This window comes from Vicugna pacos, chromosome 15 (genome assembly GCF_048564905.1).
Source record: "Vicugna pacos chromosome 15, VicPac4, whole genome shotgun sequence".
Taxonomy (NCBI): domain Eukaryota; kingdom Metazoa; phylum Chordata; class Mammalia; order Artiodactyla; family Camelidae; genus Vicugna; species Vicugna pacos.
In genome coordinates this window covers 59503002-59518333 of record NC_133001.1, presented here as the reverse complement: position 1 = coordinate 59518333, position 15332 = coordinate 59503002, and the positions used below count along the sequence as shown (strand labels likewise).

General features: G+C 55.4%; 1 protein-coding gene across 2 annotated transcripts in view; it reads right to left on the bottom strand.

Annotated features, from left to right (window-relative positions):
• Positions 1-15332, bottom strand: part of EIPR1 (EARP complex and GARP complex interacting protein 1) — a 77932-nt gene that overhangs the window by 60565 nt on the left and 2035 nt on the right. The window contains exons 2-3 of one of the 2 annotated variants that reach the window (XM_072938269.1): positions 10724-10807; positions 784-916 (exon numbers count right to left, since the gene is read on the bottom strand). In XM_072938269.1, coding sequence (XP_072794370.1) covers positions 784-916; positions 10724-10807 — 217 coding nt within the window. The remainder of the gene's footprint in view (positions 1-783; positions 917-10723; positions 10808-15332) is intronic. The other variant, XM_072938270.1, reaches the window with a different exon arrangement.

The window sequence follows — 15332 nt, the reverse complement described above, 5'->3', positions numbered from 1 at the left end:
TCCCAGACATGGGCTTCCTGGCAACCACGCTGCTACCCTGTGAGACGGCCCTGAAGCTCGAGGGCGAAAGGGAGGAGGACACAGAACGTGTCACAACGAAGTGTCTAGAAACTACGGGCACTACCCCGCGGGGGGGTCAGTGAAGGAAGCATTTCAGAAAATACACAGCAAAACAGAGATTTTATTCTGGCTTATTTAACAGAAAAAGACTGAATTTTTCCCCTAAAGCCAGGATGTGAACACTGGTCACTGACAACGACAGAGGAAGGAGATCAGAGCGGGGTGTGGCCGGTTCAGGGCCACAGGCTCTGGACGGACACCACGTTCAAAGGTCCCAGGACCGGAGTGCGGGCAGCAGGCGGGGGGAGGCTGTCGGGACACACAGCACGCGTGTGCCAGGAAGCCCGACAGTCACGGGCCGTTACCTCCACGCTGCTACCACGCGCACCGACAGGCAAGGCAGCCACCCCCCGAGGGTGCAGCTAGTCACCACAGGGCCGCCACGTCCCCGGGGAGGCCTCAGGCCATCAGTGGCGGCCTCCGGCATCACCCCCTGCCCCAGGCTCAGGGCTCCCAGAGCAGCTGTGACTCCAGCTCCGCTGCCGGGGCTGCGGCTTCACCGCGTATTGTCACTCTGTGTGCCACGGGGGCCCGCTTCCCGGTGCACGCAGCGCACACCCCAACAGCACACTCAGCACTCCCGTGCCGCCGCCGGCCGGCAGTGCCAGACCAGCCCGGGCTGGCCCCCCCACCCCCGGCGGCGCCCAGGCCCCGGGTACTCACTCCTGTTGTAGCAGGTGGCCAGCACGCCTCTGTCGGCCGGGCTGGCGCTGATGTGCCAGATCTCGCCCACCTGGTGGAGAAGCACGTTCTTGCTGATAATGTTATTCTCGTCGTCAAAGTCTATGATGTGGATCTGCAAACACAAGGAAGGGGCAGGTCAGAGTCGCGCCCTCTCCCCGGGCCTCCGTGGATCACGGGACGACCCAGAAGCCTCGGACGCACTTTCCAGCTCTCCAGTCAACTTCTGTTCTTCCTACACCGACAGGATACCTTCTCTAAGCTCATCTGACTCTTCCTCTCAAGAGACGGGTACGAAACCCTGTATAGCGTTAAGCTTGTAAGGTGTGGGGGGTGTGGCTCAGAAGCAGAGCGCGTGCCTAGCAGGCACGAGGTCCGGGTTCAGTCCCCAGCGCCTCTGTTAAAACATGAGTAAATAAACCTCATTACCTGCCCCAACCCCCCAAAAAAGACTTGAAAAAAGATTGCGACCACCCCCAGCCACATCCACTGCTGAAGAAATGACACACTGAAAACTCTGTCCCCGACTGGCTTGGCTGGGCCACGGCTGCGGCAGGGCCAGAGTTGGCCAGGACGGTGCAAAGCAGCCAAGGTTGCCCAGACCGGCTGCCGGGGGAGAACCGGGCTGCCTGATGAGGCCAGGCCTGGCCCCACCCCGCCCACCCTGTCCCCAGTGGACAGAACTCAAATCACATCCGGAGCAACCAAGGCGGGGAAGAGGTGAAGGGGCTGCACGTCAGCACATCTCAAACCTCGTCTCCAAAACGAGGCCAACAAGCATCAGCACTCACACAGCATCAATCATGGCGGCGAGACATTCGGCCTCCACGCGAAGAGTCACGGCGGGCTGCCCCCGCACTTCTCTGGGTAACTTCCAGAGGGACGAAAATGATGTTCACAACCTCTCATACATACCCAAGTCACCGGGAGACACACAGATTAAACGTTCAAAACCTAAATGTGTACTAAGAAAACCATATCGTGGATGTGCACAAAGATTTGTATCCAAGAAGGTTCACTGTGGCGCTGATTATCGTAATGCAAGTTAGAAGCCACCTGAGCGTCCGGCAACAGGAGACTGTTCAAACAGACCGTGGTGTCTGACTGTAATGTGGAACCGTGAAGCCATTCGGTGTCTCGCAAACACGGCCCGGTGCGCGGGAAGGGCCACCACAGACACTCCCAGGGCACCGGCCAGCAGGTGAGCTGCACGCCCTCGCGGGTTACAAGCGGGCCGGCCTGCCCGGGAGAGCCGGGGAGTGAGCTGGGCGGGGGCGGTTACAGCTGCTTTTTCTTTACTTCTCGGTGGCTTATCTTTATTTTTGACATGGTTTCATGATTAATATGCACAACTTTGCAATCAGAACAAACATTAATGCTACTTTGAGGCCGTTTCCATGACACCCGAGGAGGCTTCATTCTGTGGGTGCGAAGGTGGCTGTCGCGTCCTCCTGTGAGGGTCTTCATGTGAAAATAGCCCAGCCCCTGAGGGGTTGCTTCAGACTCAGCGTAGAATTCAAATCCCGCCACTGCCGCCTACAGGCCGTGTGGCCCTGAGCCTCAGTGTCCCGAGAGCTCCTGGGATCCCTGGGGCCGCGCGCATCCCGTGTGGTGCAGCCCCACCGCCAGCCCCCTCCCTTCTCTTGGGCAGAGTGGGGAGGTTAAAACCCTTACTATTGTTTTTATCCATAAAACTGTTTTCAGTCAGCTTCTCCCCACACTCATGGCCCAATGCAATTTTCACAGTGGGTTTGGAAATGTTCCTGTCGGACAACTTCTAAATTATAAAAGTCACATATGAACAGAGACTAAAAGGCAACATACAAATCAGGAAAAAATTTTATGTTGTTGAGGGAACAGGAAATTTTTTTCTTAAGCATCTGGTATTTCCTACTTACCAGAAAATTCAGTGACACTTACAAAAGGATGCACTTAAATGTACCATTCGTCCTTTCCCCAAATCCCTCCCTCTGCGACGCCCGGCAGCACCAGGACCACCACACGGGGGAGCGCTCGAGCTCCGGCTCAGAAGTCCTCGGGGGCGGGCTCTGAGGACCAGGTGAGCCACGTCAGGGGGCGCCAGGTGAGGGCCCCGTCCCCCCCAGTCCTCCCTGCACACGGACGGGCTCTGACTCCTGGCTGGAGGGCCAGCCTTTGGGCCTGACTTCTGGCCTCCTCTCTGCCGCCCAGCACTCCTCCAGAGCCCTGCTCCCGCCCGGGGACGGGTTCTCACAGCCTCATCAGAAAGCCCTTCTTTGCCATGAAGACACGAAGCGCTGCTGTCCAACCCGGCTCTGGTACCTGCACCAAACAGGCCTTCCCCTGGGCTCACTTCTTACACTCTCGGGCACACTGACATCGGCCCCTACCCGGACGGCCGGGGCGGGGTTGGGGGGTGGGGTCAACATCCTGCCGAGGCCATCTCTCCTCATCTGACACTGATAACAGCCCTCAGCCTTCCTCGTTAAGCTTGAGAGCCCTGAGACTCTTCCACAGTCCTCAGCTACACAGGCTCACAGACAGGTCCAAGGACTACACCGCTGCGAGATGATTCAAGCTAGGCACGTTCAGAAAGCATGGCGAGACGTCGCCACCGCAAACAAGCAGAGATCAAAGGAATGACGGCTAACACGCAAAATGCGGCAGGCACCGAGCAACTCCACGCACGCGGCTTCCTCTCATCCTTAAAAGAGCCCCACGTAACACTTCATTATCAGCCACGATCACGGCGAAGAGACCGAGTTACAGAGTTGGAGGCCTGTTCGTTGGAAACAGGGTCCAGAGCACATGCTATGAACCCCACACCATCGGGGTGCACAGGGGGCCCCACGCCAGCCTGGGGGGCCCACTCCCTGCAAGGCCAGGCTCTGCGCTGCAGCCGGGCATCGGAAGATGGGACAGCTCCTGATTCCGAAAGAAGAGACTGTACTTAACTGTCTCCTCACAGGGCCCACGCTCCACCTGGCTCACACAAAGCACAAAGAAACGTCCTGCTGCATAAATGTATGCGGTTCCAGGCCAGCTCCTGAAACGAGTGACATAATGGAGAAAACACTGTGATCGCGGTGAGGGCAGGAGAGTGTTGGGGTGCGACAGACAGCGCAGCCCACGTCGGCTCGGGGGGCGGTAAGACGCGTGCTCATCTGGGCGGCGTGGAAAGGTCGCTTTCAACTCCTCACGCCATTGCTGAGTTCTGAAAATGCTTTTAACAGCTCATAATGAAGCTCAAACTCATATATTTTGAATTGCCATTATTAAAATTTTAAAGTTGGATTTACCAGTGCAGGGCTGAGGGCATAGATGACACGCTATAAAAACTTAGGAGCTGCAGTTATAAAACTTATTAGGAAGCCTGTAAAGATGAACTTGACCAAGCCTCCCCCATCCTGGAGAATCAGGGCTCAGAGGAAGCTGCCCAGGTGTGCCTGGACGGCAGGTGGGGACACCTGGCCGCAAGCCCCGCCGTCGGTCTCACGTCCCCAGTTGGCTCTGCTCCCGGCTCATGGCAGCAGTCCTGTGAAGCCCGTTTCCTCTGCCATGCGTCTGCCTCGGCAGGACGTGCTGAGTGGTGAGCGGAATCCGAGAGCTGGGTTCCAGGGAGGACTGGCCACCTCCCAGCTGTGTTGCCCCGGGCGGTCACTGACTCCTTCTGGGCTCTTGCTCCAGCGTTACCTCTGAAGGTGAACTGAGGGAACTGCGCTTCTAAGATCTCTTTGATCCAATGGAAACACACACTGATCCTCCAGCTAAAGCCAAAGTAACGAGAGTTATCAAATATGCTCCACATTTCCCAATGCTTACGATGCCCACAGCGTGACTGCCATTTACCCATCCCTATTAACACTCTTTCCCGGAGCAAATAAGCCCCAGTGTGCTAACAGTCCCATCTGTGACGCCCAAAGTAGGCTTGGAGTCCAGGAGAAAACGACCCCACGCTCCACAACCTCCCGGGGCCCAGCAAGGGCACGTCTCCATCTGTAAGCAGGAAATCCAAGACCAGGGGGCCCACGTGGCCGGATTTTGGTAAGAACCCTCTTCCTGGACCACGGACGTGCATCTTCCCACTGTGGCCTCACATGGGGAGGTTAACGGGCTCTGCGGGTCCCTTATATGAGGCACTAACCCCATATGAGGTTCCACCCTCAGGGCCCCAGCACCTCCCAAAGGCCCCACCTTCTAGCACCATCACCTGGGGTTAGGTCCCAACACGCGAGTTTGGGGGGAACACAAGCGTTCACCCCACAGAGAGTGACAAGATGGTCAGGGGCTGGAGGAAGCTGGGACCTGGGTCACTGGGGCATAATCAGCAGGGGAGGCCAGAGCCTCAGACAACATGGGGTGAGTGGTCCCTGAAGTGAGAGGGGAGGGAAGACAGGCGGAAGGGGCCCTGGACGCCCCAGGCCCACAGGCACACACACCAGGGCTCCAGGCACAGCCAGGAAAGGCCCACAGACACCCCCATCCACCGGCCCAGTGTGTTCAGTCAGAAGCAAAGACGGACCCTCCGCAGCTCCCACGGCACAGTGCAAACCCGTCCGGGCCTCCAGGGCTCCAGGGCAGCTTCGGGCACCTACCCCTCACGACCCCCATGGGCCACGCCACCAGGGGTCTGAGCCGATTCTCCCCAACACCTAGACCAACGACTCGGATGGAATTTACTGGATGCCCAGGCCAAGGGTTCTTGGATAACATAACTTCTTGGGTTTTTTCTTTTAATTCTTTTTTTTTTCTTTCATGGAGGTGCTGGGGATTGAACCCAGGACCCCGTGCATGCTTAGCACACGCTACCCGGGCTACGCCATCCTGCAATGTAACTTCTCCAGACGGAGGAAAAACTACACCAGAAAGAAACCTGGTTCATTTGTCTGAGGATGTATAACAGGACACCAAAAACACCACGGGGCATCAGAGGACTTCCATGTGAAAACTGTGTGCATTTGCCAAGCAGGCCTAATTACTGCAATTTTTGTGACTTTCCTTAAAATGCATCCATCCGATGACAACCGGCTCCGAGCCGGGCAGCAAGAGGGCCCCAGGCGCATGGCTCTGTCCTCAGAACACCCACAAGACACACCGGGACTGGACAGGAGGGGCAGCAACTCGGAGAAACACAGCTACGGGGCGAAAACAAGCAGACACGACACCAGAGGCCGGTGACGTTAGAGGGGCGCCTGGACAGAGCCACCCTCGGCCAAAGCGCACACACAGAACAATGGCGCTAACACACTGACAAGTGAGCAAACCACAAAGGCACACAGCAGCCTGAGAAAGCGGCCAGCGTGCGGCCCCCGCCTCCAGGGGCACTGCCTCCTCACTGGCTGTGCAGAGGGGGCGGGCCTTTCTGTCCCCCTGGCACCCACCCCATCTACCCAAGACGCGGGGGAAGCAGAGAAAATCCTCGGGGGAGGCACAGCACAGGAGCAAGCAGAGCCCTGCACCCAGGCCTGGGTCCCAGGGGCTCCTGGCTCCTCTCCCTGAGCTTCCCCACGATGGGAGGAACACCCGCCCTCCTCCCGGAGGAGGGCCCGGAGACAGGAAAGACTCGTCCTGCTCCCAGCACAGCAGGCCCGGGGCAGAATTCAAGGCACAGAAAAGAAAGCAGTCTGCCAGACAAAGAAAGGCCAGCCACCGTGACAGCCCCTAAACTCATAAAAATAGCAGAGCTGAATTAAGGAGTCCTGATTCAGGTGCCGGGCACTTTCTGGGGAACGAATGGTTGCCTGGAAGGAGCTGACGGCCTGAGGCCAAGCCACAGGCCAGACGCCCGAGCAGCCAGCCCCTAGGCCCCAGGAAGGGCCGAGCTCCTGCTCTCAGACGGAGGCGGTGGGGGGAGGCCAGACTGGCGGTCACGCGATGCCACTGTCACAGCTCCCATGGCGTGGCAGGTGCTGCGGGCAGGGGCGTTGTTGGCCTGTGGGAGTCCCACATGCACAGCAAGTCCCTAGGACACACACATGCACACACACAAGCAGAGCACACGCTTTATAATTAAAGGACATGTTTATGCCAGGGGAGGAGGCGGAGAGGGGAGTAGATGTTTCTTCCAGCAGGGTCGCCTTGGAAACCAGGTGACTGCTGAAGGCGACTCCCTCTGTTTGGGAATGGGACCAACAGCACCTGCTCTTTCCAGAATGCAGGTGTGGGAACCCCAACCTCGAGAAGGGCCTCACCTGCCTGGGTACCTTTTGGGCCCTCAGTCCTCTGGGGGCTCCCGGGCCAGGACCCACTGTCACTGTGGTTCTCTTTATCTCTTGTGGCATTGCAGATGGGGACAAATGACACTGCAGATGGGGACATACGACACTGCAGATGGGGGCACACACATGACACTGCAAATGGTGACACACAGATGACACTGCAGATGGGGACACACACGACACTGCAAACAGGACACACACATGACACGTGGATGGGGACACACAACAAACACCGTGGACGGGGACAGGACACAGGAGGAATTGACAAAGAAGCCCAGGGCTCTGAGAGGGGATGGGATGGGGCAAGGAGGCGGGACGTTAGTGAGATGGTCTTCGTCACCTTAAGGCGCACTTGGCAGTCATCTTTTAAGAACACTGTTGGAAAGCAGAGGGACACTACAACTGTCCTCTTGGAGACGCAGGACCCACCAGTGCTGTGCTCAGCCCTTCCCCAGGGCCCCTCTCTTGGGCGCAGGCATCACCCGAGATGTGCCTGTCACATGTGGGAGGAAGCACGTGCGTCACGTGTGGAAGCGTGTCACGCACACGTGCAGGGACCCAGCCACATCGCATGTGAGACTGTGTGTCGTGTATGAGGGGAAACACGCGTGTCCCGCGTGCAAAGGGACAGGCATGCCACGTGTGGTTCCAGCACACGTGTCCCCACACAGTCCAGCCCGCCTGCTCCTCTCAGCCTCCCCTCACCCCAGCTTCCTCCCAGGGAAGGTGCCAAAGTTCCCTGAAAACACAAGGCCCCCACTCCCTGCAAGTGACAAGCTCACCAGAGCCTGCGGCCTTGCTCGGGCGGCCGTGCCTCTCCATGATGCGGGCTCCGGAGCCCCCGGCAGGAGATGGGCGCCCCCTCCCGCCCCCGCCCCCGCCCCCTGCAACCACCTCTCTCCTAAGTGTCACTGCAGTTACCGCCCCCTGGGTCCCCGTGTCATCGGAAGCTCAGCTCGAGCGCGAATGTGCCTCTGTGTGCCCCGCACAGGACAGTGGCAGGACTCGGAGCCCGGTCACTGCGCTAAGCAAATCATGCTGAGGGAATGAAAGAATGGATGAATGGAAGGACGCAGGTCCCGGCCACACCCGCACCTTCCCCGGAAACCAGCACGACGCCAGCATCTCCCGTCCCCTGCACCGGGACTCACAGACAAAAGACACTGCAGCTCAAGTGTGGAGACGGGAAGTTAGAAGCCTCGTCCTCCCCCCTTTAATTCAGCCGTGGCCAGCAGACGTCCCCAGAGCCGGAGGCTGCAGGCAGGCCTGAGCGCGCAGTGGGAGAGCAGCGGGGCGACAGGGCACGCAGCAGGCCCGCGTGGAGCACTCGGGGCCGCTGCGCGGCGGAGGACAAGGGAAAGGCTTCCAAACAGCTGCGAATCTGTCCCTGTTAAAGTCAACTACTCCGCTCTCCCAGACCTTACCACTGGGCAGTCACGTTGCTAAGACCAGGTATGAAGGAGGGCCAAAGCCTCTAACTTACAATGGAAACGTCCCTCTCCCCAGGTCCGAGGTCCAAGGTCCGAGGACTGTGTCCTAGAAGTCAGGACTGTTCGCAGAAACGACGCCCGCTCCACGGCACGCGGAGTCGTGAACAACGCCTGTCGGAGGAGGCCGATCTCACCCCTCGGACAATCACGGCTCACATGGCAGGGCCACAACCCAGGAGCCCCTGAAGCCTGGGCCCAGCCCAGGCTGATCTCACGCTACAAAGGATTTCAGGAAGAGCAGAGCACTTCCCGCCATGTGGGGCTGATCCTCTCTCAGTGTCAGAGCCATGCAGGAGATAGTTTTGGCTGAGAAAACCAGGTACAGAGTCCCTTATTAATTAATGCCTTACATCGCCTCATCTTGGTTTTAATCCATGAGTTTCTCTGAGCTTTTAATATTTTCTAGGAAAATCTTATAAAGCATCCCTTATTAAGTAATAACAATAATTTCTTCCTTATTCTCAAGAATGTTCTACCAAATTATGTTCTACCAAAAAGGGCAATGGTGCAGCCTCGGAATTGAGAGGAACTGAAAAGGAAGTGGATGAGAAAGAGGCACTCAGAGGCCTGGGGACAGAGCCAGGTGGGCGAGTAACACCTGCCCCCTCACAAGCTCCGCCTGGTCCACCCCTGAACAAAAGCTCTGGGCTGACTGACACCCGCCCACCTGCTCAGCGGGCAGTGGGCTGCGCCAGAGAAAGGAGCTGGGCCTCCAGCACCAACCAGCTCCCTGTCCATCATCTGGCGAGTCTTCCTCCCCCTCCTCTCAGGCAGCGTCCCCCAGACTCATAGAGCCTCCCTGGGTCTCCTCTTTCCCTGTGAGACAGCCGCTCATTCCCATCTGACGTTTTCCAGGAGAAAAATGACAACACATCCATCCACGTTCAGAAAACTGGGAATCACAAAGAAAGGACTTCTATCACAAACACCCGCATCCCCTGAAGACGACCACAGCTCGAACCTTTTGACCTGTTTCTTCCCAGTCTTTATTCTACGCAGAGATTCAATTCTGTACTTTATCTGCTGCTTTAGTGGAGGTATGATTGACACCACGCGGTGTTAGTTTCAGGCGCACAATGCAATGAGTCGCTATTTGTACACACTGCAGTATAATCCACTCTTTTCTCAGCGATGACACAGCATATGCGGTCTTCACATCTCACTGAGTCAGCTAAGAATTTTCAGGCTGGGACGCTTGTGAGTGACCAGGTTCAACCAGGCTGGACCATATGAGTCTGCCATTATAAATGGGAATTTCATATCATCCAAATGTTTGCACAATGTGATTGCTTCTAATTTTTTCGCCATCACACGTACCATTACAATAATATGCCTTGTATAGAAAGCTTTTTCTATGTTTTGGGTATAAAAACTGCAGGTTAAATAATTTGAGCACTTATTTGTGAAGCTTTAGGTATACATATCATCAAATTAGTTGTCAAAAAGGCAATGCTAATACACACCCCCTCATCAGCTCGGGAGAGTGAGGACGTCACCACGCCCTCCCCGGCACCGAGTATTCTCAGGCAGCGGGTTTACTGCCATTTCCGCCCAAGCGGCCGTGGTAACTGGCTGGGGGCCTACACCACGTGACATGGCCTCCTGTGCATTTCCCAGGATCAAAGGCAGGTGCGCCTTCACAGCACCCCCAGCACCGGTACACGGCTCCACCTGTCTGTCAGCCAGGAGGAAAATGAAGGCCAGCGAGGTTAATCCATTCACACAAGGTCGCACATCTGTGTCCGGCCATGGCCTGAACCTCAATCGTGTGGGTACCTAACATCCGTTCCACTGTGGTGGTCGGATCAGCACACGGGCCACACTGGTACTCTCTGTGGATGACCAGCAGTGACAGCTTGCAGTGTGCTACGCTGAGGTGGGCCATGGCCTCACGCAGGCCCAGCTAGAGAGAGTGCTGTGAGCAACCAAAGCGGCCACCCCCTGGCCGGGGTCGAAGGGGTGATGCTGACCACGCAGCCCAATTGCTCTCCAGTCACTTGCACAGTAAATCCTACGTAACCACAAACCCGCAGCAGTAATGTCACACGGAGTAAGATTAAACTATTTAATTTAATCGTTACGTACAGTTGGATATGTAAATCCCAGTGAAAGTTTTACTTCGCGTGTGTGGCATTAATTTTCCCAAACGTTGCTTGAAAAATCAAGAACAAAATGGTTATAAAACTAAGAACAGGCTTAGTGCTGAACATGTACACATTTGTCAGAAATAGTTACCTGATTATCATATTTTAGAGACTGCGTCCCAACCAAAAACCGGATGGCATCTGTCTCTGCAGTTTGAGGTGTCAGAGCACGTGCCTGCGGGGGGAAGGAAAAGGCACATACATGTATGAAGTCAGATTTAACAGACAGACTGAAAAGGCACTCCCCTCCTCTGCTGCTGCCGGAGGAGCAGCTGGCGCCAGGCGTCCGCAAGGCGCCCGGAACGTGCGCGAGCGGCCCTCAGCTCCCGTCCGCTCAGTGACGTGACAATCCCACTTCAGAGCTATGTCTGGAAATGGCAGTAAGAGGGCACAAGAACTAAGCAAGGACAATGTACACTGTGCTTTTAACAAAACCAGTATTTATTTCCAAAGGTCCCAGATTGGTTGAACAAATGATTCCTCAACAACGGAGCAGAAAGTGGCTCCCGGTGATGACAGAGTGGGTGGTTACGCCAGGTCCCTGCAGAGCCAAGAACCCTGAGTCTGTTTCAAGGCTACAGGGAGCTGCCACAGTCGGGAAAAGCAAGATCCCGGAAAGGCGGGAAGCACAGAGAGAGAGGCCTGACCCCGGGCCATTTTCACCTGGAGGCGCGTGTCCGTCTGGAAAGCGTGGCCAAGCGGTGACGCCGAGCAGGCCTTCTGACAGGCTCGGGGGCTCAGTGCACAACGTGCGGGACCCACCCCGGAGGAGGGGCCAGCCAAGACTAGGCCATGGTCACGGGCCAGGCCTGAGGGTGTACAGAGTCAGACGCAGCTGCACTGGGACCAGCTCCTCGGGCTCACGTGCTCAGAGCCGGCTCCCTCAGAGCCGCCACGGCTGTGACCAGCCAGGTCCCCGCAGCCCACGCTCTGATGCCTGCGGGAAGCAGAAGCCCCCCCCGCCATGTGCACATCCTTGCCCCAAGCCCCATGCATGTGCTAAGGTACACGCCAAAGGGACTGTGATTAGGGTGTGATTAGGTTAGGATCTTGAGAAGAGATTATACGGAATTATCTAGTCACGTGGGTCCTTAAAATCAGAAAACCTTTCCTGGCCGTAGTCACTCACAGATAATGTGGCAGTAACACCAGGCCTCTGCGGGCCCAGAGGCTGGACATCCATGATCACCTATGATTTCCCCTCCCCTTCACCGCCAGACTTCACGCTGGCTCAGGCACAGAAAGCGGTTCTCCCACGGCACGGGCTTCCCCACAGCCCCAGGGTCACGGCGTCACACACACAGCCGGCCCGCAGCCCGTGCTCGAGCTTCCAGACCCCCGACAAGGAGCCCTTTGTGTCCCATCACCCCCACCCCTGCCGTCCTCCCTGACCCCCTTCTCCTTCCTGACTCTCCCCTCTTCCCCATGGGTATCACTGTGGTCACTCGGTGGTGGTGGCTTCCAACTGTCAATCCATGCCCCCCTCGCCAGCTCCACGACAGGGCCCCCGGGCATCTCTGTCCCTCAACCACACTGAGCCCAGTGCCCCCAGACCTGCTCCCCGCGTTCACTCAGTGCCCCGGCCCCCCTCTCCTGACCGATCACACTCAGTGCCCACGTGGCCCGGCCCTTCCCCCTCCTCTCCACCCCCACCCCACCCACACCATTTCTCGCCGAAATCCTATTTTTACGACCTGCTGTGATAGGGAAGAACAAACCTGACCCCACGTGGACCTGTTTCTTTAACTTCTGTATTCTATTGCTCTGACTACAAGTTAGTCAGTAAAGGGATGTTGCCTATAAGCTTACATTACACAGAATGGCCCAGCTCCGGGAACCCTGCCTCCCAGGTGATGAGCGTTAAGCTAAAATACCTGTGTTTAGCTCCCAGGAAACTTCCTGACCAGACCCACCTGGGAACGACCGCAGGAAGGACGGAATTAACGCCACCCTCTGGAGGCTGAGCGCAAGCAGGAAACGTTCGCCTTGACGCCCTCTCCTTTTAGTATAAAAGCAGCATGAATTCTAACTCAGGCAAGAGGGTACTTTGGGACACTAGCCCACCATCTTTTCGGTCTGCTGGCTTTCCAAACGGAGTCGCTATTCCTTGCCCCGAAAACTCATCCTTCAATTAACTGGCCTGTGGCGCCACAAACAGTCCAAGCTTGGACTCAGTAACAGTCTCAACCAGCTTTCCTGACACAAGTCCCTACATTCCAGCTCCTCCTCCACTCGCCACCTCACAGAGCCAAATCTGGACCCCAGGTTTTCAGACAGTGGGCTAAAGGATTCAAGTCTCTTCTCAAACTCAAGGAAATCATACAAAAGCAGGAAGGAGAATGAAAAGCAGAAACACAAACTCCATCTTCACTGAAACTTGGGAACATCTCTAACCCAGAAGCACACTGAGAAGAAAGCCTCCAAGCGGAGAGGGTAGGACCCAGAGAAGATGCTGAGCGGGTGGGGGGAGCAGGCAGCAGGAATGAGTGCTCCCATACACGCTTCGGCAAGAATGCGAGCAAGGTTGGGGCACCAGCGGGCATCTCCCCAGGAAGCAGCCTGGGGCTCCAGGGAGGCTGCACTGTGGCCAGCTGGGCTCTGCCAAACTCCTCTGTCTTGGGGTAAGTCACAGCTCAAGAATTTACTCAACAAAACTCTGTGCCGCAGGAGCTCCTGGCAGCCTGGCGTGGGCCTGGGCACCCCCACCCAGGTACACGCACACAGATCGGGCTGCAAGTGGCTCAGGAAGGCACGTCACGGGACTGTGACCTAGGGAGGCAGCTGGAGCCCAGCAACGGCACCACCGGGAGGGACGGGAGGCCAGAACAGCAGGAAAAGACCTCAGAAGATGAAAACATAGGGCAGACGCCACCACAGGAGGGCCAGAACCTGTGACTGCACAGGGGATGCACACGAGACTCAGCGGAGCAACGAGCCCTTCCAAGACCGGAGGAGATAAAGTAAGGCAACCCGGACGACTGACCTGGAGCTGACCCAGTGGCGGAGACGGAAAACAGAGCCGCTACTGGAGGGACACAAAGACAGACACCCTAACGGACAGCGTGTGCAGTACATGAAGGCGCAGCGAATCTGTAAAGGAGGCTGCGGTGTGGCTTTGTGCTCAAGCTGTCAGCTCAGGTGCAGGCTCTTTGTGCACTGGTTTGGAAGCAGCGTTTCCTATTTGATCCCTGGGACTGTAAGTCCTGTAACATAATTGCCCTCCCTGTAAGAGAAAGGGTCCTGGGACTTGCCCAAGGATTGACAGTATCACTCGTCTAACTAGCGGGGATTTTCAGACATCGCCTTGCGAAGTAAATGTCAGGAACAGCACACCCTCGCCCGCCCAGGCTGCAGTAATAGAAACACAAGAACTTAGGCACCCGGCTCGAAAGGATGAAAGACAAGGAAGTGGAAACTCCAGGAAGAGAAACCAGCACTGGCGGGTGCACAGCATCAACAAGGCAATTCAGGCCACGCGCACAGAAATAAGGTGAGATACTGAACTTAACATTCCGATTGTTTCTGAGCAAACATCCTGAAAAGCTGGCTGCACTAGTCACAGAACACTACTCGAATCAGCAGTCGACAATATTATGTAACTAGAAAAACCAGAACCCTGGATATGGATTTGGCAAGAGATTGCACTTAACTACACTGGGAGTCTGAGGGAAGGCAAGAGAGCGCAGAAAAAGCCAAAACCCTCACGTGACGTGGGCCCCGTCACCAGATCATATCCGAGATATAAAAGCAGCCAAGTAAAGACTAGAAGAAATCGCTGTAAAACGTTGAAAGTGGTTATCCTAGGGTATCAGATAAGATGCAAAGGGAGTGTTTAGGGCCTGCTGATTTTAATCAGATTTTCAGCAATTAACTTTTTTTTTTTTTAGTTTCAGACTTTTTATTTGTAAAAGGGAGATAACAAAACCTACCTCAGAGGGCACCATGGAAGTAAAATGAAACAAAATATGTAGAAACATGGAGCACGCAACCTAGCAGACATTGACTTGATGTTATTAGGAAAGGCGGTGTGCAATTGGACCATGTTATTTATTTTTTACTATTATTGAGAGAAATATTGCTTGCATTCACAGCAACTAACTTCTTAAACGACTCATAAGAATTACTTGATTTAAAATTTTTAAATATACAAAAGGGAAAAGAACTAAAATTGTGAACACAATTCAAAATGTTGCAAAAACAGGAATGTGCTCAGGAAACAGGAATGTGTCTCTTGTTTGGACAAGGGTACCTCATCTCAGCCTCCGAGCCTCACCACCTTCAATAATTAGATCCTCATCTTCTACATAAACTGTTCTCCAAAGTGATTTTAACATCAATGACAACCAAACCTCCACTATAACTTCTAGTTCTTTCATGTTTACTGCAGTAATGGTGCTTCAGATTCAAGAAAGTCACGGCCCACAGAGCTGTCCAAAGTAAAGAAGTGCAAAAATCAGTTACTTTTAAGACAAAGAAGAAATTCAGATATAATATTTGATGCCCAAGGCAAGGATCTACTCCACTGATCTGTCAGAATGCCAGGAAACGACATTTTGTTACCTTAAAGATCCGACACTGAAGATCAAAACCTCCAGGTTATTTAGGAGATTTCTTAAGGAGATCAAAAAGTTATGAAGTAGCAACAGAGGAAGATGCACAAGGTCAGGGAAGCTTCTATCTCCCGCATGCGCCCTGTGTGC